This window comes from Geotrypetes seraphini, chromosome 19 (assembly GCF_902459505.1).
Source record: "Geotrypetes seraphini chromosome 19, aGeoSer1.1, whole genome shotgun sequence".
Classification (NCBI taxonomy): domain Eukaryota; kingdom Metazoa; phylum Chordata; class Amphibia; order Gymnophiona; family Dermophiidae; genus Geotrypetes; species Geotrypetes seraphini.
Window position 1 is genome coordinate 36,995,013 of NC_047102.1, and position 22,309 is coordinate 37,017,321.

At 40.7% G+C, this 22,309-nt stretch overlaps 1 protein-coding gene across 1 annotated transcript; it reads left to right on the plus strand.

Annotated features, from left to right (window-relative positions):
• Positions 1 to 2,748: 2,748 nt before the first annotated feature.
• PTS (6-pyruvoyltetrahydropterin synthase) lies at positions 2,749 to 20,370 on the plus strand. Its single transcript, XM_033928739.1, has 6 exons — positions 2,749 to 3,254; positions 6,808 to 6,887; positions 11,325 to 11,347; positions 13,605 to 13,661; positions 14,399 to 14,469; positions 19,288 to 20,370. The coding sequence occupies exons 1-6, from the start codon at positions 3,187 to 3,189 to the stop codon at positions 19,409 to 19,411; spliced, it is 423 nt and encodes a 140-aa protein (XP_033784630.1). The 5' UTR covers positions 2,749 to 3,186; the 3' UTR covers positions 19,412 to 20,370.
• Positions 20,371 to 22,309: the final 1,939 nt, after the last annotated feature.

Here is a 22,309-nt window from a genome sequence, read left to right on the forward strand (position 1 = left end):
TGAAAGGTCTATTTTTTCCTTCAAAACAAGACCTAAAACTTTCAATCCCTTTTTCGATCAACAACACACCAATTGAATTAGCAACTTCACTTAAGATTTTAGGCGTAATCATCGATAGTAAATTTTCTTACCAAGAACATATTAACAACACAGTTAAAAACTGTTTTTACCGCTTGCGTCTAATCCGTTCAATGTCTAAGTACTTAGAGCCTAAATCAGTAAATATTTTAGTCCACTCACTCATAATATCCAAATTAGACTACTGTAATTCCTTATTATTAAACATAACAAACAAGGAACAAAGACGTTTACAAATAATTCAAAACACCGCCATAAAATTAATACATCATGGAAAGAAATACGATCACGTGACTCCATATCTGAAGAAATCTCATTGGCTACCCATTAATCAAAGAATAATATATAAAATAGCATTATTAGTCTTTAAAACAACAACTACAAACGAACCTCAGTTTATTAACCGCTTATTAATCCCACACTTCTCAAATCGCTCTCTCCGGTCTAACAGTCAGGAATTACTTATGGTTCCATCATTGAAAATAATAGGAACTAGGCGACACGATATTTTTTCAGTCAAAGCCCCGCTTATCTGGAATTCTCTTCCTTTACACATTAGAAATATTAAAGATCTCACTTTATTCAAAACTAATCTAAAAACATTTTTGTTTAAAGCTTCCTTTAACCCTTAAAAAGGAATCATCTTTCATTAATTTAAAATATCATAAATTTCAAAAACTTTCTACCTTCAGGTACCCCAACCCCAATGTTCTATCCTACCCTATCCAACTCTCTTCGCCTATCTATGAGGACACAACAATATTGTAACTTTTATCCCTCATGTTTTTCCCAACCACTCCAGTAGTGTCTGTTTTGTTAAGTGTTCACGAATATGTTTTTTAACTCACAAAAATGATCTTAACTGCTTTTACCCCAATATTTATTGTAATGTTATTCGCTTAGAATTCTTAAGCGAACCATTAAATTTAAATAAACTTGAAACTTGTGCCACAGGATCCCACGAGGTGGGGAAAAGAACATGTTGCATGGGCTGGGGTGGGGGATTGGGAAGGCAAGGAAGGACCAATGGACTTAGGGAGAGAGGGAATGAGATGCAGTTGGGGGGGGGAGGAAAAAGAAAAGAAGAATTGGACATAGGTGCAGGGAGTGGGAGGGAAAGAAAATGGTTTACAAGGGAATTGGACATGATCATGGAGAGGAGGGAAGGAGAAATACTGGATGTTGAGGAGAGGGAAGGGGGAGAGATGGAAAGATGCAAGAGGAATTAATGTTGAATATGGTGGGGGAAGAGATGCAGAATGGTGTTGGAAAGGGTTGAGAGAAGAAGAAATGTTGGGCATGGGGCTGATGGGGAGGGACAAAAGATGCTGTACAGATTAGAAGCCAGGGGATGAGAGAGGGAACAATGTTGGAGGGAGGGGGCCCAGAAAAGAGGAAGGGGGGTGGTGTTGGACTGAAGGAAGCAGACAGGAAGAAGGGAGGAATAACTCAAGGAAGGGAGAGATGTCAGATTCTGGAGAAGGGTGGTGGAAGGAAGGAGAGATATGTCAGACTAGGACATGGAAGGGAAGGAGGGGAGAGAAAGATGCCAGACTGCAGGCAGGAGAGGAGAGAGATGCCACACCATGAGAGTGCATGTGCACGTGTGCGGATATGACACGGTGATGTTGCATGCATGTGCATGATGTCATCACATCTGTGCAGATGCACTCCAGATGAGGTTTGCATGGGGCTGGGGGGCGGGGGCCACACGTCCTCTTTTTCCAGATGCAAAATGTAGTAACCCTACACTTGGGTGCTGGAAAGTTTTTGGTCCATCCCTACTTCTGTGTTCTGTGCATCAATTAAACTAATAACCAAGTCCAAAAAATTTGACCATATAACACCACTTCTCAAAAATGCTCACTGGCTCCCTGTTATTCACAGAATTACTTATAAACTGTGTATAATCATCTTTAAAACCCTATATAATATGACTCCCGCATTTTTATTTAAGTTACTTATTCCATATTCTGCAAGGAGAATTTTAAGATCTAACGAACAAAACTTACTGTCTATTCCCTCACTGAAAATTATTAACACGAGACGACAATTTATTTTTTCATGTACAGCACCTCAGACTTGGAATGCCCTCCCTATTTCTTTAAGGGAGGAGAAGGAATTTGGGAAATTTAAAAGTAACTTAAAAACTTTCCTTTTTAAAGATGACTTTGCAACCTAATTTTATTATCTTATTACACCTTTTTTTTATTTCCCTTTTTTATTTGCCCTTAATGTTTCTTCTTTACTTTATGAGTTGTATTTCATCCCTCCTTACCCAATGTTTAGAATATGTTAAACTGAGTGCAATTTAGTTTTATTTAAGTATTTGTAAGTATTGTATTGTCCCCTAACAAATGTAAATGTTAATGTGTACATCGCTTAGAAATTCGATTAAGCGATTAATCAAGTCACCTAATAAACTTGAAACTATCAATTATGTTTTTACAGAATCATTAGGTCTCATTCTATGGGTAAAATAGTTGGCTGCCCTGTTCATTGGTGTAGTGAGGGGAGGCACCTGGGGTGGTGGTGCCCAGCATCACAGCGCAGTGCACCCCTTTCCTCTGCATCCCCCTTAATGCCTTCAGCAATGAGCAGGAAGTGACATCAGAAGGAGGGCTGAGGCTGGCATTAGCAGCAGGTAGAAGATGTTGCTTTTTGCTGGTGTAGGTTTGAGAAGGCATGGGGTGGTTCCCCCAGCTACTGACGTTGTATAGAAATGATATATTTAAGTGGCTTATTATTTATTGTTTCACTAAATGGGATTTGTGATTAGCTTGGGGAAGCTAAAACTCCTTTTCTCTGGTCAGGGGGGGAAAAAGATACCGTTATCACCTTTCTGTTCACTTTGTTTGTGTTGTCACTTTTATTTTTCTTCTTTGTCGTTGCAAGAACGAAAATCTTTCGTGTTACAGAATCTGGGGATTTCGCTTTCTCTGGCCCTATTCAAAGACTCCCTTTAGCGCAACTGCCCGGCCTCAAGGCCGCATTCTCAAAGAGAAACTGCGCAGCCGGCGCAGCGGAGGAGGAGGAGGAGCCGAGCCTTTGGGCAGGAAGAGGCTCCCGCTTCAGGCCTGGGGCACCGGTTGCTTCGTTTTGTCCAGGATGCAGGACGCGCGGCTGATTCGCATTTCCAAAAGCGTCACCGTCAGCGCGTCCCACCGGCTGCACAGGTGATCCCGGGGGGCTATGCCTCCTTCACACGTAATCTAGGGACTTTGAGAAAACGGATCCCCTCCCCAGGTTTAATATGCAAAAGCATGATGACCATTGGATGGGCTGACCCAACCACTCCCCTCCCCAGGTTTAATATGCAAAAGCATGATGACCATTGGATGGCCTGACCCAACCACTCCCCTCCCCAGGTTTAATATGCAAAAGCATGATGACCATTGGATGGCCTGACCCAACCACTCCCCTCCCCAGGTTTAATATGCAAAAGCATGATGACCATTGGATGGCCTGACCCAACCACTCCCCTCCCCAGGTTTAATATGCAAAAGCATGATGACCATTGGATGGCCTGACCCAACCACTCCCCTCCCCAGGTTTAATATGCAAAAGCATGATGACCATTGGATGGCCTGACCCAACCACTCCCCTCCCCAGGTTTAATATGCAAAAGCATGATGACCATTGGATGGCCTGACCCAACCACTCCCCTCCCCAGGTTTAATATGCAAAAGCATGATGACCATTGGATGGCCTGACCCAACCACTCCCCTCCCCAGGTTTAATATGCAAAAGCATGATGACCATTGGATGGCCTGACCCAACCACTCCCCTCCCCAGGTTTAATATGCAAAAGCATGATGACCATTGGATGGCCTGACCCAACCACTCCCCTCCCCAGGTTTAATATGCAAAAGCATGATGACCATTGGATGGGCTGACCCAACCACTCCCCTCCCCAGGTTTAATATGCAAAAGCATGATGACCATTGGATGGGCTGACCCAACCACTCCCCTCCCCAGGTTTAATATGCAAAAGCATGATGACCATTGGATGGCCTGACCCAACCACTCCCCTCCCCAGGTTTAATATGCAAAAGCATGATGACCATTGGATGGGCTGACCCAACCACTCCCCTCCCCAGGTTTAATATGCAAAAGCATGATGACCATTGGATGGCCTGACCCAACCACTCCCCTCCCCAGGTTTAATATGCAAAAGCATGATGACCATTGGATGGCCTGACCCAACCACTCCCCTCCCCAGGTTTAATATGCAAAAGCATGATGACCATTGGATGGCCTGACCCAACCACTCCCCTCCCCAGGTTTAATATGCAAAAGCATGATGACCATTGGATGGCCTGACCCAACCACTCCCCTCCCCAGGTTTAATATGCAAAAGCATGATGACCATTGGATGGCCTGACCCAACCACTCCCCTCCTCAGGTTTAATATGCAAAAGCATGATGACCATTGGATGGCCTGACCCAACCACTCCCCTCTCCAGGTTTAATATTCAAAAGCATGATGACCATTGGATTGTTATAGGGCAGTGGTCTTAAAATATCAAACCCTTTGCAGGGCCACATTTTGGATTTGTAGGTACTTGGAGGGCCTCAGAAAAATGTCTTATTAAAGAAATGACAATTTTGCATGAGGTAAAACTCTTTATAGTTTATAAATCTTTCCTTAACAATAATGTTGCCATTTATAGCTAAAGAGGCATATGATCAAAAAACGGTCCCGGGACTTAGATCGGGGCGAGGAGGGAGACTATTGGAGGAGAAGTGGGGGCGATCAGAGGAGGAGGAGGCGAGCAGCCGCCCCCAGGACCCCAGGACCTTACCTGGTGGTCTAGCGGTGACACAGGAGCGGTCTTTCTACACTTCTGCCCCATGCAGAGCCATGCTGTTGAGTTCTGGGAGTTCCTGTTGTAGTCTCGTGAGACCACGGGAACTCGCAGCACGGCTGTACACGGGGCAGGAGCGTAGGAAGATCGATCTTGCCCCGCGTCACCGCTAGACCACTAGCTAAATAAAGTCCGGGGGTGGGTCAAAGCTGGCCCAAAAGTTATTTGCAAATTTTCCCTATTCGCGGGCCAGCTCTGCCCCTAACCCCCACAAATAGGGAGGGAGAAGTCTATACCAAAAAGAACTTTGTGTTCTGTGAAGCCAAGACTTGTCGAGACTGGTAAAATGACTTTCTGCTGTGCAGGAGTTAAGTTATGGATACGAAATTGCTGTGAAAAGGGCAGGTTTAGAAAAGTACTTAAGACCCAGTTATTTGTAGATGCTTTGTTTTTTTTAGCTATTTCTGGTAAAGTTGATGAATTATCCATGATTTTTATTATCTAAACTAGGGTGTCTTTCTGAGGATTGTTTGCATGTCTATTTTAAATACTATGTATGTAAATTATGTAAACTGCTTAGTTTTTAACCGTATGTAAATCTTAAACACCGGAGTATTAGATAAGATAAAGGGGGGAGGGATTATGATTGATAAAAATTGATAATGTTACGTTTTACAGGATGGGTGGGAGGGGTGTGGCTTTTATAATTATTTATTTAGAGTAAAACAAATAAGTATGTCAAGTAATTAATTAATATATTTTTGGAATAATTATTATACACTTGTTGGAGTTTCTGAAAATGGAAATTTATTAAAGAATTTGGGTGGGACTTTTATATTTAGTTATTTAAAGTAATACAAATAAGATTGTCAAGTGATTAATTAATGTATTTTATGAATATTTATTGTTCACTTGTTGAAATTTTTTGAAAATGGATAAAAGATTTACAAAAAAAAATATTTTTTTAAATAAATAAAAAAAATAATGCTCAAGCTTAGACGTTGAGGGTGGCCACCAGGCATCTGATTCAGAGTCCCTTGGCTGCACCTTTTGTGACCAGCCTATCCAGATATTTTGGGATTCAGCCTGGGCTCCTGAGTATTGGCTGTGAGAGTCACTTCTTTCTTTGGTTCCTATTCTGTTGCCATTGCTTGCTTAATTATCGACATACTAGATAAGAAAGTTCTGCTTGATGGGAGCTATTTTACTAAAATGTGTTAAGCATGCAAAAGCCAGCATTAAATAATAATAATAATAACTTTATTCTTCTATACCACCATAATCGAAAGACTTTTAGGTGGTTCACATTTGAAGAAGGCTGGATAATCAGCGAGATACAGGAAGTAAGAAGAGAGGGTTACATAAGAATTAGGTAAAGGAACTGCAAAAAAACCAGCGAAATTACATCGAGGTAGAGAGAGGGAGAATATATCATTTGGAGGCTTCTGTTTAGGAGATGAATGGTTTTGATTGATTTTCGGAATGCGCCGTAGGTCAAACTGGCTCTGTTTATGTAGTTGTCCAGCCAGGACTGTTGTCTGCCTGCTTGGAACTTGAAAGTCCTGTCCAGAAAGGATTTGTATTTTCAGCCTGTGATTTTTGGGTAGGTAAATATGTTTCGGTTTCTGGGGTTGTGAAATATGAAGTGTTGCAATCACCTTGTGTAAACTGGCTAATGGAGAATTAATGCAGGATGACTTGGCTTCACCTAAATAGCAGAATGGGGCAGGCCTCGGACTCCATGGCTTCACCAATATCAGCAGTTAGAAAGCTTAGGGGGCAGAGCTGGAGATTGGTTTCCTGGCCCCTCCAACCAAAAAGAGATTCTTTTGTCCCTGGTTTTTTTTTTTATCCAATGTATATATTTTATGTATGTATTCTTTATTTTTCAAATTCATAAAGGTTCCCTTTCTTTCTCTAGTAAGTCCCTCAGTGACGAAGAAAACAAGAAACTGTATGGGAAATGTAATAACCCAAACGGCCACGGTCACAATTACAAAGGTCAGAAGCCAACATGTGCATAATTTATTTATTCAATTTTCTATACCGTTTTCCCAAGGGAGCTCAGAATGGTTTACATGAATTTATTCAGGTACTCAAGCATTTTTCCCTGTCTGTCCCGGAGGGCTCACAATCTATCTAATGTCCCCGGGGCAATGGGGGGATTAAATGACTTGTCCAGGGTCACAAGGAGCAGCGTGGGTTTGAACCCACAACCTCAGGGTGCTGAGGCTGTAGCGTTAACCATTGCACTACACAGGGGCCTCACTCAGAAGAGTTTTTAAAGTAGGATCTGAATATTTCTTTAATTTAAAAAAAAAAAAATGTCATGCTGATAGTGACTTAAATTAGGTACATTTACCACCCTGTATCTTGCACTATCAGATACCTAGTGCTGATACGGGTGTTCTTTTCCATTTAAAACACAGAGAGAAAGAGTGGAAGCAGGCATAAACCACTGAGTGTTTTTATCTCAGAAGCGGTTGTGCCTCTAGGGTACCCTATTGCACATTTAGGCTTACAGAGAATTAAAAAAATCTTTGAAAGATGAAACTGGCAGGTTTGGTGGCCACATTCTTAGAAACATTATTTCAGGCTGCCCCAGTGACCCATTTCTGTAACCTACCTCTTTTTTTATCTGTAACCCTCAATCCCCTTATGTTTTAGGAACTTATCTAAACCTTCCTTGAAACCCTGCAATGTGCTCTGGGCTATCACAACCTCCGGAAGCGCGTTCCATGTGTCCACCACCCTCTGGGTAAAAAAGAACCTCCTAGCATTTATTCTAAACCTGTCCCCTCTCAATTTCTCCGAGTGACCCCTTGTGTTAGTGGTTCCCTCACACATCTTTTCATTTGTGAATGTATTTTGTTCTATATCTTCATGAGGCTGTATACTGTGCAACCCCTGAGGTTAGAAATTCCTATCTTGCTAATCTCCTTCTCCATAATTCATGCTGAATTCACAAAACTCATCCTTCTAGCTCTCTTTGCAGAGTTGTCATCTCACCCCAGGTCACTTGGATGGGCTTGGAATTGATATTCTTTCCCTAAAAGACCTACAGAGGACTAAACAAAGATTCTATGAGGCTTTAGGTATGAGCAGAAAGCAAGGGCCTGGCAGCCAAATTCCAGCCTTGCTTCCAAAAATGAATTTAAGGTACATATGACCAGATCAAATCTGTTCTGCAATGAATCTATACAAACTATTAAAAATTAGATTCTGTTTAAAAATTCTTTATTCATTTTTACATATTACAACAAGTGTATCAGATGAAATCATACGAATTTGTATATATGCACTTGATTAACTTTCATGTAACACTTTAAATATAACATTTCAGTCAATACCTATGTTCTATATATCTTGAATATTATATACTACATCTAATATCTAAAGAATTAATATTAGGATAAAAAAAACCCTCCCATCCTCTACAGAAATTTCATCTACAATATATCAAAATTATTAACACATTCATATACATTATAGTATTAATAAATATTACCCATCCACAACCCCTCATGTCAAATATCTTACTTTGGGAAAATGCTATTACTCATTGCAAAAATCTGTTAATGGTCCCCATATTTTCTGAAACTTATCAAAATATCCTCTGTGTTGCTATTTACGCTCCATTTTATATATATGACATACAGAATTCCACCAAAACTTGTAATTTAATCTGTCATAATTTTTCCAGATGTTAGAACTTAGACTCTCTTCTCTCAAACTGCGATAGCTGTTTTTAGCGTGGGGAGCCGCGCTGAATGGCCCGCGCTGATCCCGATGCTCATAGGAACTCAATGAGCATCGGGAGCAGCGCGGGCCATTCTGCGCGGCTGTCTGCACTAAAAACTGTTAGTGCAGTTTGATAGAAGACGCCCTTAAGTTTCCTAAGATTATTGTATGCTTATTTCTCTTCGTTCTAGTAATCAAGGATTTCAATCATTATATGGACTTGAGATGGATTATCTTATCTATTTCTTTTTTAATATAGATTATGTATTTATTTTTTAGCTAATACCTTCTTTTCTGTACAAGATTAATTCTTGATATTGTATGTTTGAAACTGATAAATAAAAGAATCTATAAGAACTATAGTCACCACATGCAAGTATGATCTACAAAAAGGCTGCCGACTGGATCCAGATTTGAAGGGCAGGTTTGAGCCAGTTCTGGGTTTACGCCAGTGTGTGCTGGGATTATTTCCCCATTGCTTTCCCTAAGAAAAATAAGACTGCCAAGTGCCTGCATGCAATGAGATAAACCCAGGACTGGATTTATCCTCTAAATACATTATAAACAATGTTTTGCAAATCTGGAAGCAGTTGACAGCAGATTTCCCAACTGATCTGCTCTTGGGTTTATCCCATTTCTTTCCCTGAGAAAAGCAAGATTATAAATCTGTGAATGCAATAAAGTAAAAACATAAGTACATAAGATTTGCCGCTGCTGGGTCAGACCAGTGGTTCATGGTGCCCAGCAGTCCGCTCACGCAGCGGCCCTTAGGTCAAAGACCAGTGTCCTATTTGAGGACTGGATTAAACTTGCTGAGCAAATATAGAGCCAGTTCCCTAGTTCTCATTCCTTGTGGCATGAATTTTACAGATTACATTCCCCTATGGGTTGACAGTCAGTCTAGAGGAGGTATGTAGGCAGATTGATAGGCTTAAGAGCAATAAATCCCCGGGACCGGATGGCATCCATCTGAGGGTCATCAAGGAACTGAAAGGCACTATAGCTGAACTGCTTCAACTAATAGCCAATCTGTCGATCAAATCAGGAAAGATTTCAGAAGACTGGAAGGTGGCGAATGTTATGCCGATCTTCAAGAAAGGTTTGATGGGAGATCCGGGAAACTACAGACCGGTGAGTATGACCTCGGTACCGGGAAAGATGGTACAGGCGCTGATAAAGGACCGCATCATTGATCACCTTGACGAACACGGGCTGATGAGGGCCAGTCAGCACGGTTTCAGCAAAGGCAGATCATGTTTGACGAACTTGCTGCACTTCTTTGAGGGAGTAAACAGGCAGATAGACAAGAGCGACCCGGTCGACAATGTATATCTGGATTTTCAGAAGGCGTTTGACAAGGTTCCACATGAACGACTACTTCAGAAAATTGCAAGCCATGGAATTGAGGGTGAAATACTCACGTGGATTAAAAACTGGCTGGAGCATAGGAAACAGAGAGTGGGAGATAAATGGACAATACGCGGACTGGAAGAATATCACCAGTGGTGGTGCTGCAGGGCTCAGTGCTAAGACCCGTGCTCTTCAACATCTTTATAAACGATCTGGGCTTGGTACGATGAGTGAGGTGATTAAATTTGCGGATGATACGAAGTTATTCAGAGTAGTGAATACACATGGGGATTGCGAAGATCTGCAACGTGACATAATGAAGCTCAAGAAATGGGCATCAACATGGCAAATGAGGTTCAACGTGGATAAGTGTAAAGTGATGCATGTCGGTAACAAAAATCTCATGCACGAATACAGGATGTCCGGGGCGGTACTTGGAGAGACCTCCCAGGAAAGAGACGTGGGAGTTCTGATCGACAAGTCGATGAAGCCGTCTGTGCAATGCATGGTGGCAGCGAAAAGGGTGAACAGAATGCTAGGAATGATAAAGAAGGGGGATCACGAACAGATCAGAGAAAGTTATCATTCAGCTGTACCGGGCCATGGTGCGCCCTCACCTGGAGTACTGCATCCAGCACTGGTCGTCATACATGAAGAAGGACATGGTACTACTCGAAAGGGTCCAGAGAAGAGTGACTAAAATGGTTAAGGGGCTGGAGGAGTTGCCGTACAGCGAGAGATTAGAGAAACTGGGCCTCTTCTTCCTTGAAAAGAGGAGACTGAGAGGGGACATGATCGAAACATTCAGGATACTGAAGGGAATGCATTTGGCAGATAGAGAAAGATTGTTCACCCTCTCCAAGGTAGGAAAAACGAGAGGACACTCTCTAAAGTTAAAAGGGGATAGATTCCGTACAAACGTAAGGAAGTTCTTCTATACCCAGAGAGTGGTAGAAAACTGGAACGCTCTTCCTGAAGCTGTTATAGGGGAAAACACCTTCAAAGGATTCAAGACAAAGTTGGACAAATTCCTGCTAAACTAGAACAACCGCAGGTGAGGCTGGACTCATTTAGAGCACTGGTCTTTGACCTAAGGGCTGCCGCGTGAGCGGACCGCTGGGCACGATGGACCATTGGTCTGACCCAGCATCGGCAATTCTTATGTATGATTTTTCCCTGCTCAAGGCTTGGGCCTCACACAGAGTACTTAAGTGTCATAACAGTGTATCTTCGCCCCATCTGTTCCATCCCTGACATGTGTCGAAAGATTTGACACTGATCCATTACAGGAGTCCACAAAACCTTTGCTCACCCATCATTTGACCTGCTTCAATTTTTATTTTTCAGTTGTGGTGACTCTACAGGGAAAGGTAAGTTGTTTTTATTGTTGTGTTATTAATTTTCTTTTGTTTCTGTTGCTTATTAAAATATTTAGAGCAGTGGTCTCAAACTCACGGCCCGGGGACCACATGCGGCCTGCCAGGTCCTATTTTGAGGCCCTCAGTATGTTTATCATAATCCCAAAAGTAAAATAAAACAGTTTCTTGATCATATGTCTCTTTAGCTATAAATGACAATATTATTATTAAGACTTAGTCAAAAGGAAAGATTTACCTTATGCAAAATTGTCATTTCTTTAATAAGACATTACCTATTTTTTCTGAGGCCCTCCAAGGACCTACAAATCCAAAATGTGGCCCTGCAGAGGGTTTGAGTTTGAGACCACAGATTTAGAGGGTAAATGTTTTATTGTCTGCTTTGTGTTTACCTAACATCCCTGCAGACTCGTATGAAGCACAAGCCAAAGGCAGATAAAGAGGGTCAAGTCCATCAACAGTGATGTGAAAAAGTTTTTGCTCCCTCCTGGTTTCCCTTGTTATTTACATATATGTCACACTGAACGGTTTCTGATCTTCAAACAGTTGCACCCGGTTGTGTTGCCAGCTGAATCAAATTATCAATTACATTTGGTTAATTGGTTCATTCAGCAACTAAGGGGACAGTTACTTTTTTACATGGGCAATATGGATTTTGGATAACTTTTCCTTAAATAATGATGTAATAATTTAAAACCTGTGTTTGCGTTTACTCAGGTTCCTTACGTCTGATACTACATTTTTTTTAAAGATCAGAAACCATCCCATGTGCCAAACATACACATGTAAACTGCACCTCCCTTCAACTTTTTATTCTCTATCTCTCCTACACCTGCGTCTTCAAGCTCTCCATCTGGCCAGCTGCAACTGCAGCAGAGAAACATAAGAATACAATAAAAATCAGAATGAAACGGAGCATCTTAATGAGTGGAAGAGTAGCCTAATGGTTAAGCGACGGCTGACAACCGGCAAAGCCAGGTTCAAATCCCACTGTTGCTCCTTGAGATCTTGGGCAAGTCACTTAACCCCCCATTGGCTCAGACTCAAACTTAAATTGTAAGTCCTCCAGGAGACCAGGAACAGAAAAAGATTTCTATTGTATCTGAATGTAAATCACTTTGAGTTACAACTGGATTATGTATAAGATGATTTTGTTGCTTTGGTTGTTATGTTTGTCTCTCCTTTTACAAAACCATAGGGCGGTTTTTAGCTCTGGCCACGGCGGTAACAGCTTTGATGCAAATAGAATTCCTATGAGCGTCAGAGCTGTTGCCGGTGCTAAAATCCAGACTATGGTTTTGTTAAAGGGGGTGGTAGTGGTGGTATGTTTGTTAAAACTCTTTATTTACCGCTTAAACTACAAATAAGGTCAGAGCAGTTTACAAAATAATTCAACAACGGTAATAAAAGAACTCCATTAAAAAACGGGAAAGAAAGGTCAAACACACTAGATAAATATATATTCACAATGCAGAAAGCACAACGAATTCAGTCAGCTGAATTAAAAAAAAAAAAAGCCAATTGAAAATAATGAGCCTTTAAATTTCTTTTAAAAACTTTACTAAAGATTCCTCTTAACTCCAATGGTAAACTATTCCTTAAAACTGGGACTAAATTAAAAAAGCACAGTTCCTTTAAAAATACAACCACAGAAACATGATGGTAGATAAAGGCCAAATGTCCCAACAGTCCACCCATTGCAGCATCCACTAACTCCTCTTCTCCCTACGAGATCCCACGTGCCTGTCCCATGCTTTCTCAAATTCAGACAGTCTCTGTCTCCACCACCTCTACTGGGAGATTATTCCTCACATCTAACCACCCTTTCTGTAAGCAAATATTTCTTTGGCCGTAAATGTGGCACAAGGTTAGGGAATCGCTCAGCGATTATAATCGATTGGAGTGCTCATTTTAATATTAATGACCTTGTACTACATTTGCATGGTAGTAACGGAGACTGCTAGAAAACTCAGAAAAGACCACAGTAAGCCATTTTGACAATCCACTGCTAAAATACATGCCCGCTGAAGGCACATTTTAGTTTTGAGAATCTTCCCCAGAATTTTTCATGGACCAGAGACCAGGAGAGCATGCCAGAGCTGAGACATTTACAACTTGCTCCGAATCAAAATAGGGAGTCACAGAAATGAAGCATGAAGCATGTGTCATAAGAACTACGCCCAGTGACTGAAGCTAGCTTGCCAGTCATTTGAGGAATGGAGTCTTAAAAGGTGTTTTATTTTCCCTATAGGTTGATCCCATCACTGGTATGGTGATGAATCTTACAGATCTTAAACAGTATATGGAGGTAAGCACTTTACTTATAGCGCTTGTGGCTAATTTGACTCAGTAAGGAGCAAATGCAGAATGCATTAGAGACAGGGGCTAATGCAAAAGTTTTGATCAGTGCAATAACCAAATAATATGCAAATTGGCGCTGTGCAAAAAAAGCATTGATTCAATTCAGCATCAACATTTAGACACTTCCCCCTCCATATTCACAGGGGTTAGGGGCAGAGCCGGCCCGCGAATATAGAAAATCCGCAAATAATATTCAGGCCGGTTCTGCCCTTATCCCCCGGCTATTTTTAGCCCTGTGCAGAGCCCTCAACCCACCAACCTCCCCTCGTTGGCTTCTTAGCTGGCTTGCTGAACTGAGAGACCGCATGCTTACGTTGGGAGGGAAGGCACTCGCACATGTGTGGTGCGGGCTGTCGTGAACTGTCTGAAATCTTAAAGTGGCGATGCACTTTAGAAGTGTCTGTACCGGGGCTCCTTGGACGACATCACCCACGTGTGAGAATATCTGCCTGCTGTCCCTGAATAACACCTGTTACGGTAAGTAATTGTGCTTTATTGCTAATTAAGTGTCAATTATCCCGAGAGATTGTAGGACAGTAGTGTGGAACTTGTTCTAGACACCCCCCCTGCCGCACTGAACTGTGTCCTTTAGTATACCACATTTAAAAGTATTGTAAGACATTTTCATAGGGGTGTGATATTTAGATCAAAGTAACAGATTTATTTCTTGTTTTGTATCATTAGAAGGCAATCATGGAGCCCTTGGATCATAAAAATCTGGATAAAGATGTTCCCTACTTTGCTAATGTAGTAAGGTATGTGCCATAATCAGAGAAAAATTAGCAAGACTCTTTCTATATAATATTTATTTTTAGTATTTATACATCCCTTATAACCTAAGTGGTTTACATTCAGGTTCTCAAGCATTTATCCCTATTTGTCCCAGTGGGCTCACACTCTACCTAATATACCTGGGGCAATGAGGGATTAAGTGACTTGCCCAGGGTCACAAGGGGCAGCATAGGATTTGAACCCACAACCTCATGGTGCTGAGGCTGTAGCTCTAACCATTATGCCACACACTCCCTTGCTTTATTGCTGTAAGGAGTCTTTGTTTGATCTTAAGGTGGCCAAACGGGTTGAAAAGGCAATAGCAAAAGCTAGAAGCATGCTAGGGTGCATAGTGAGAGGTATGGCCATTAGGGAAAAGGAGTTATTGGTGCCCCCATATAAGACTCTGGTGAAGCCTTATTTAGAATATTGTGTACAATTCTGGAGACCGCACCTTCAAAAAGATATTAACAGGGTGGAGTCAGTCCAGAGGAAGGCTACTAAAAAGGTCAGTAGTCTTCATCATAAGGCATATGGGGACATATTCAATTATCTCAATATGCATACTTTGGAGGAAAGGTGGGAGAGGGAATATATTATTATTACATCTATTATTAATTATTTCTAGAATGCTACCAGACATAACTCAGCACTGTACAGAGTCACAAAGGAGACAGTCCTGCTCAAATGAGCTTACAATCTAATCAGACAAGTAAAGGTTCATACACAACAACGCGGAAGACAAAGGCGCGCGCCGACAACTGAGCGCAAGTGGAGGCGTGCGCCGAAGAAAATTAGTTTTTAGGGGCTCCGACGGGGGGTTTTGTTGGGGAGCACCCCCAGTTTACTTAATACAAATTGCGCCGGCGTTGTGGGGGGTTTGGGGGGTTGTAACCCCCCACATTTTACTATAAACTTAACTTTTTCCCTAAAAACAGGGAAAAAGTGAAGTTTTCAGTAAAATGTGGGGAGTTACAACCCCCCAAACCCCTCAACGCGGCGCGATCTCTATTAAGTAAAGTGGGGGTGCTCCCCAACAAAACCCCCCGTCGGAGCCCTAAAAACAGTAATTTTTCTTCGGTGCGCGCCTCTGCGCTGCGCTCAATTGTCTGCTCGTGCCTTTTCCCGGCGCGCTTTTGACCTGACACCCAAGTGAATGTACAGAAACATACTAGGGAACATCTTCAATAAGCCCATATTCTCTGTCATTGTCTGTATACAGTCTCTTCCCCTGTAAACCACTTTGAACTGTTTGTGGTATGGCAGTATAAAAATAGTTATTATTATTAAATATCAGTGTGAACTGTCTCTTTAAAATTCCATGGGATCCAACTGTACATTTGAATGGAATGAAAGGTGAGAATGCCGGCTTGCCACAAATCCAGGGCTGCAGCTGCTTTGCCGTTTTGAAGAAAGCAGTTCATCCTCGATATAATCCATAGCAAAAACCCATTACTACCATGAAAAATGTTAAATAAAAAAATGAATTAATTAAAATAATTGTAAACTAGGTGCAACCTCAGACTGGGAACTAGTATTATGAAAAATGGACAACCGACTTCAAACTGAAACTAAACACAGAAAAGACAAAAGTCTTCTTGGCACGCCCCAAGGACAAAATTACCAGAACATCATTACAATTAAACGGCCACGATTACCAAATCTCCAAAACCATAAAAATACTGGGTATCACACCGGACACACACCTAACCATGGCAGACCACACGAACTTAGTGATGAAGAAATGCTTTTGTACACTCTGGAAACTAAGGACCATTTAAAAAATACTTTGACGCGAAGTCCTTTAGACTGCTGGTGCAGTCTCTGATCCTATCAACGCTGGACTACTGCAATATTGGTTACCTAGGTATCCCCCCCAAAAAGTAAAAAAATTAAGAATAGTGCAAAACACAGCAGTTCGTTGATCTTCGGATTGAGGAAAAACGACCACATCAGCCCTTACTACAAAAAGTTGCGCTGGTTGCCAATAGCGGCTCGTATTCTGTTCAAATTTGCCTGCATTTGTTTCAAGCAGGTCTGGGGTCTAGCGCCTTCCTACCTGCTATCACACTTCATATTACACAACCAACCAGAAACCGAAACATCTTTATGTACCCAAAGATCACAGGCTGCAAATACAGGACCTTCATGTTCCAAGCAGGCTGGACAACTACATAAATAGAGCCAGTCTGACCTACGGCACATTCTGAAAATCAATTAAAACTGTTTTGTTTGACAAATTCGTCTCCTAAACAGAAGCCTCTCCCTCCCAATGATATATTCCCCCTCTCTCTACCTCAACGTAATTTTATGTCCCCTACATATTACTTATGTAACCCTCACTTCTTGCTTCCTGTAATTTGCCGATTGTCTAGCCTTCTTAGAATGTGAACCGCCTAGAAGTCCTTCGATTATGGCGGTATAGAATAAAGTTATTATTATTATTATCAGTTCAATAAGATTAAATAATGAAAATGCTAGAGTATGGCTGCTCATGTATACTCCCACCTAGATGTAGAGTTTGTGATTTGACTGAATCAGTGGCTAAAAAAATGTCCACATAATGAAGAAATCTTTAAATTCTCTCTCCAATACTTAATAAGAACATAAGAATTGCCGCTGCTGGGTCAGACCAGTGGTCCATGGTGCCCAGCAGTCCGCTCACACGGCAGCCCTTAGGTCAATGACCAGTGCCCTGAGACAAGCCTTACCAGCGTACATTCTGGTTCAGCAGGAACTTGTCTAACCTTGTCTTGAATCCCTGGAGGGTGCTTTCCCCTATAACAGCCTCTGAAAGAACGTTCCAGATTTCTACCACTCTCTGGGTGAAGAAGAACTTCCTTATATTTGAACGGAAACTATCTCCTTTTAACTTTCACTTTCAGTTTTCCACACCATTCCAAAATCATATATATATATATATATATATATATATAGTGCAAATTCCTAAGAGTGAAGAGATGACTAAACTTAGCTGCCATAAGCCCTGCCATGGTTGATAATTTGTCCACTTGGTCCAGCATTTACTGGCAGTTTTACTGCTCAATAAGATCCTCTTTTGGAATCCTTTGTAGAAGTATGATAAGAATTTTAACAAACAGCCAACTTATCTTACCGGGATAGTTTACTGTTGCACTGAGCAAATATGTAGTTATATATTTATTTATTTTTTGAGTATACAAATAATAATTAGAAATAAGGAAATGGTACATATAATTACAAAAGAATCACTAGCAAATAGGAACATAAGAACCTTAAAGTTTTCTAAATCTGGCATTTGTCAATACAGTATTTAAATTTGTCTTTGTTCCAAAAGATTGCTCCAGAGGAAATTAAGTATTTTAGTGTGAGGTGGCTAGGTAAATGCTCTGATGATGCTCAGAGGAATCGAATGAGCATCAGAGCATTTACTTTGCAGGCCTGCATTAAAACACTGCACCACGGCATGATAAAAGGGGCCTTTATTTGTCAGTATATATAGAATCCATCTTTTCAAATGGTATTAAAGGACAAAATAATACATTTAAAAACAAAAAACTATATACACAATGAAAAAAAAATTATAATACATCTGTAATTATAATTTCCCCTTCCTCAAAGGACCAGGTTTTTAACTTGTGTTAGAAACCATAATTCGGATTTTTCCTTAGTATTGTTCCTGAAAATGAACTACCCATAATCCTTTTAGCTGAGGGTAAGTCCAACAAATCAACAGCCCTAGAATGCCCACCCAGCACCCCTTCTCACTATCCTATCTTAAGATACCTAGAGCACCTGCAGAAAAGATAGCTGTGCCAAACACAAAAGGATTTTGGATATTCTAATTTATGATTAGTGTTCAAGCCAGGCTGGGAGACTTGAACAGCGGGGCCAAAATCATTGCCAGAATGGCCTCTCTCTGCCAACATAACTGGGCTAGAGACTCCGTTCTGTGAATTCAAATAACAGACATGAGAAAAAGCCGTATAATAGGCAAATATGTGTTTATTAATGCTTTCCATGTCTGGGGAGAGCCAATACACGTCCCTCAAATATTCTGTGCTCTCCAAAGGGAAAAATCCAAGTCAAACAGATTTATAGCATATGTGACATAATTCATACTTTAGAATACAATGGCATAGTTGATCACATGACTTCCTTCCCAGGAACACCTTTCGTCAATTTACATTTAAATCCTTAATTTTAGAATACAATGGCATAGTTGATCACATGACTTCCTTCCCAGGAACACCTTTCATCAATTTACATTTAAATCCTTAATTTAATGTTAAGTCCAATTTTTAAACCCAGCAGGTGGCAGTTTCACTTGTTCTATCCTTGCGGCCTTTACTTAACCTTCCTTAAATGTGATATATGTTCTAATCTATGGAAGCAGGCATCCTAATTTCTCAATTAGCTTTGTGTGTTTTAATCTATAAGGAACAGGTTTCCTTTTGAGGCCTCTGTAAAGGCCAGCATCCTGTTCTTCTGGGAAACCCTATACCCAGCCCTTTCCATGCATCTGCCTACCTTACAATGGGATCTTATTAATCTTTGTCAGTTCTTAACATAAGCTTTTCCTTTGTCAACATGACTTTTTCCCTTTCGATCTCTAGATTATAAGAATTCCAGCTTAAACTTTAATATTTTTATTTAGTTTAATAGCAGCTGGGCATACCCATGATATCTTCAATATTAGGTATCCATTTGCAGTTCTTGCTGTACAAAAGAGGATTTTCTCGTTGTTTCCAGCTAAGTGCAATGCTATTTGGTATTAATTTTTTTTTTTAAATGGTTTTTGACACATTTCTGTTGTGGTGCAGTACTGTGGAAAATGTGGCAGTGTTTGTGTGGAAGAGTCTGCAGAAATATCTCCCTCCAGGGCTGCTCTACAAAGTGAAGATTGATGAAACGGACAGCAACTCAGTGGTGTACATGGGAAACTAAAAGGAGCTGAAGGAGCCTCCAAGGTACCCTGTATTTCTCAGGGACACCTAAGAAGTGGTGTTCCTGACTTCAAATTCCAGCCGCTTTCTTTGTGGATTGTGTGGTGGACAGTTATGTCGGAGCAGACACCAGTAGGTCTGACTTCCAAGACTGTACATACATAAAAGGAACTATGCCATCATAAACAACTACATCTGGAAATGTCCTCTAACACACACAAAAAAGTTATAACTTAATGATGAAGAAGGAAGTTGACAGGCCAGATTTTGAAGAAAACAATTTTTAAATTGAAATCTTTCTGAGCAGGTCCAAACTCAAGACTACAGTGTTAGTTTCTAGAAAATGATTTAAATAATAAAGCTTGTTTTCTTGGCATTCTGATGTGCTGGCTTGATTTAGCATCTTGCTCACTGTGACTTGAGGGCCTGCACTATTACACTGTATGGATGATTTTCAATGATAAATGGAAACATTTTCATGAGCCTCGGGGCTGCAAAGTGGACTAAATGTGTACAAAAAGAACACAGTAGATGATGGCAGATAGACCTGCATGGTCCAATCCCGTATGCCCAACATGATAAATTCATGCCCAAGTTAACAGTGTCTTAGCTATCTTTGATATAATCTGTATCCTTTAAGGTCCCCCCCCCAAAAAACAATTAAATGTTATATAATTTGTGACCCTCCATGCCAACATCGTAATTTCACTCTGTATTCAGTGGATTCAGTTTACTTGTGATAAATTCAGATTTTATGATTACATATTGCTATAATACCAAACAACTTGACCCAGATGTGTCAAAAAAACTATTAATCAAATTACTATCTGTGTTGTAAGAGTTGTTGGGCTCTCCTAAGTACACACAAAAGTCTGAAAACAAAAGAAATAAAAGTGAAATGTGGAGAAAAGTAGATCTCAAACAGCAGCTCTTGAACTTACACAGCATTCACCAGAACAGGGCTGGGAAAAAAACTCCACTTGCATCAAAAAAACAAAATCATTCATCCATAACTTCAGTCCATGTTCTTTAGTGAAAGTTCACCAGCAACTAACTTGTAAATATATAATGGCAAGAGTTATGAATTTCAATCTCAATGGGTGAAAAGTGCAAAAGCTGTAGTGTAGTCTTTCAGCATCGTTATATCAAACTACAAAAGCAGCATACAAACAAAAAACTATGGGTGTCTTTTACTATAAGGCACGCTAGCCAATTTAGTGCATCCATAGAATATAATGGGAGTGTTTTAGAATCAGAAAATAAAATTAAATATTGAACTAAGGCCAGTACTGGGCAGATTTGCACGGTCTGTGTCTGTATATGGCCGTTTGGTGGAGGATGGGCAGGGGAGGGCTTCAATGGCTGGGAGGGTGTAGATGGGCTGGAGTAAGTCTTAACAGAGATTTCGGCAGTTGGAACCCAAGCACAGTACCGGATAGAGCTTTGGATTCTTGCCCAGAAATAGCTAAGAAGAAAAAATTAAAATTGAATCAGGTTGGGCAGACTGGATGGACCATTCGGGTCTTTATCTGCCGTCATCTACTATGTTACTATATGTTACTATGTAGCGCGTTCTAATATTATACTTTTCTTGTTGTCTTCACAAACTTGTGGCGCTTTCAAATTACTCCCTACGGGATCACCTGTTTTGTCTCTCAGGCTACATCAGGGGAATAGCACAAACATTAAACTTCACACAGCATCCAGATCACAGCAGACTTGCTTTCAAAATGGTGGCCAGACGCGGAGGGAGCAGATTTGAACATGTAACTCCATTACTGAAATGGCTTCACTGGTGACCAGTAAAATATCGAGTTACTTATAAAGTGCTTGTATTGATATTTAATACAGGTGCTAAAAGTATATCATCCATTAATATTTTTGAGGTCAGAAGGGATGTTAGTTAATTAGTGAAGAACTAACACCTGTGCATTATAAGAATTTTTTAAATAAATAAAGCTTTACGAAATGGAAGACAATACCCCAAAATAATAACTGAACAGATCAAAACACAACTTCTCAGTTTGCTTGCAGAAGGAAAAACTGAAGAGATTATTATACTCCACCGGTGAAGGAGTTGCTGCTGAAAGATGCAATTGATACCCTTCTAGAAACAGTTCGAGAATATGGCTGGATTACCTAATGTACCTGTGTTTATGTAACAGAAAAATCTGTTGTGATGCTTAATATTCTAGAGATGGAGGCCAGCAACGGAGGAACCCTATCCTGAACATCCCTTTCAACCTTCGTTTTATAGTTTATGGATGCCATTGTCCTAATCCGAGCAGGAGTTAATTTTGATCCTGACAGCCTTGTCCAGCTTCTATCTAGGGAAATAGCAGGCCCCACAAGACCTTGTGTTTAACTGTTTTAGAAAAAAATCAAAATTAGGGGTCCCAGAGGCAAATTGCTAAAGTCACAGTTCTAGGTACTCCAACCCTTCAAATGAGAGGTTCTGTAATATCAAACTGTTTTTATTTCAAGACAAATATTATATCCTATGCATTAGCCAGAGAAGGGCAACTTTCAAAACAGCTATTTTGATAAAGCTTTTAAAAATTAGCCACTAGATATCTAAATAAAAGTTCCATCTGTTTTGCTCCTTGGTAACAAAAGTACAGCATCAGAAGCATGGCCGTCGACGTCCCCCCCCAAAAAAAAAATAAAACAGGCCATGGTTTTTAAGAGGCTGTTGCAGCACTAATGTGCTTGGTCCAAGGAGGCTGGGGGAACCAGCAGTGAATTAATAAAGCATCTTTGCTTCTTTGGAAATGTTACTTGGAAAGAATATATACTTTGTAAATGGGTTGCTGCCAGAGTCTCTAACATACTAATTAACTGCTTCTGAAGCTTATGGGGATAAGTTGGATTTCTGGCCCTTTGCAATCCTCTAGCATCA

What these genes read in the sequence shown, in the direction of transcription:
- PTS (XM_033928739.1), top strand. Translation starts at nt 3,187, where the DNA reads ATGCAGGACGCGCGGCTGATTCGCATTTCCAAAAGCGTCACCGTCAGC. An exon ending in GCGTCCCACCGGCTGCACAG is followed by an intron (nt 3,255 to 6,807) that starts GTGATCCCGGGG and finishes TTCTTTCTCTAG; the next exon opens with TAAGTCCCTCAGTGACGAAG. An exon ending in TGGTGACTCTACAGGGAAAG is followed by an intron (nt 11,348 to 13,604) that starts GTAAGTTGTTTT and finishes TTTTCCCTATAG; the next exon opens with GTTGATCCCATCACTGGTAT.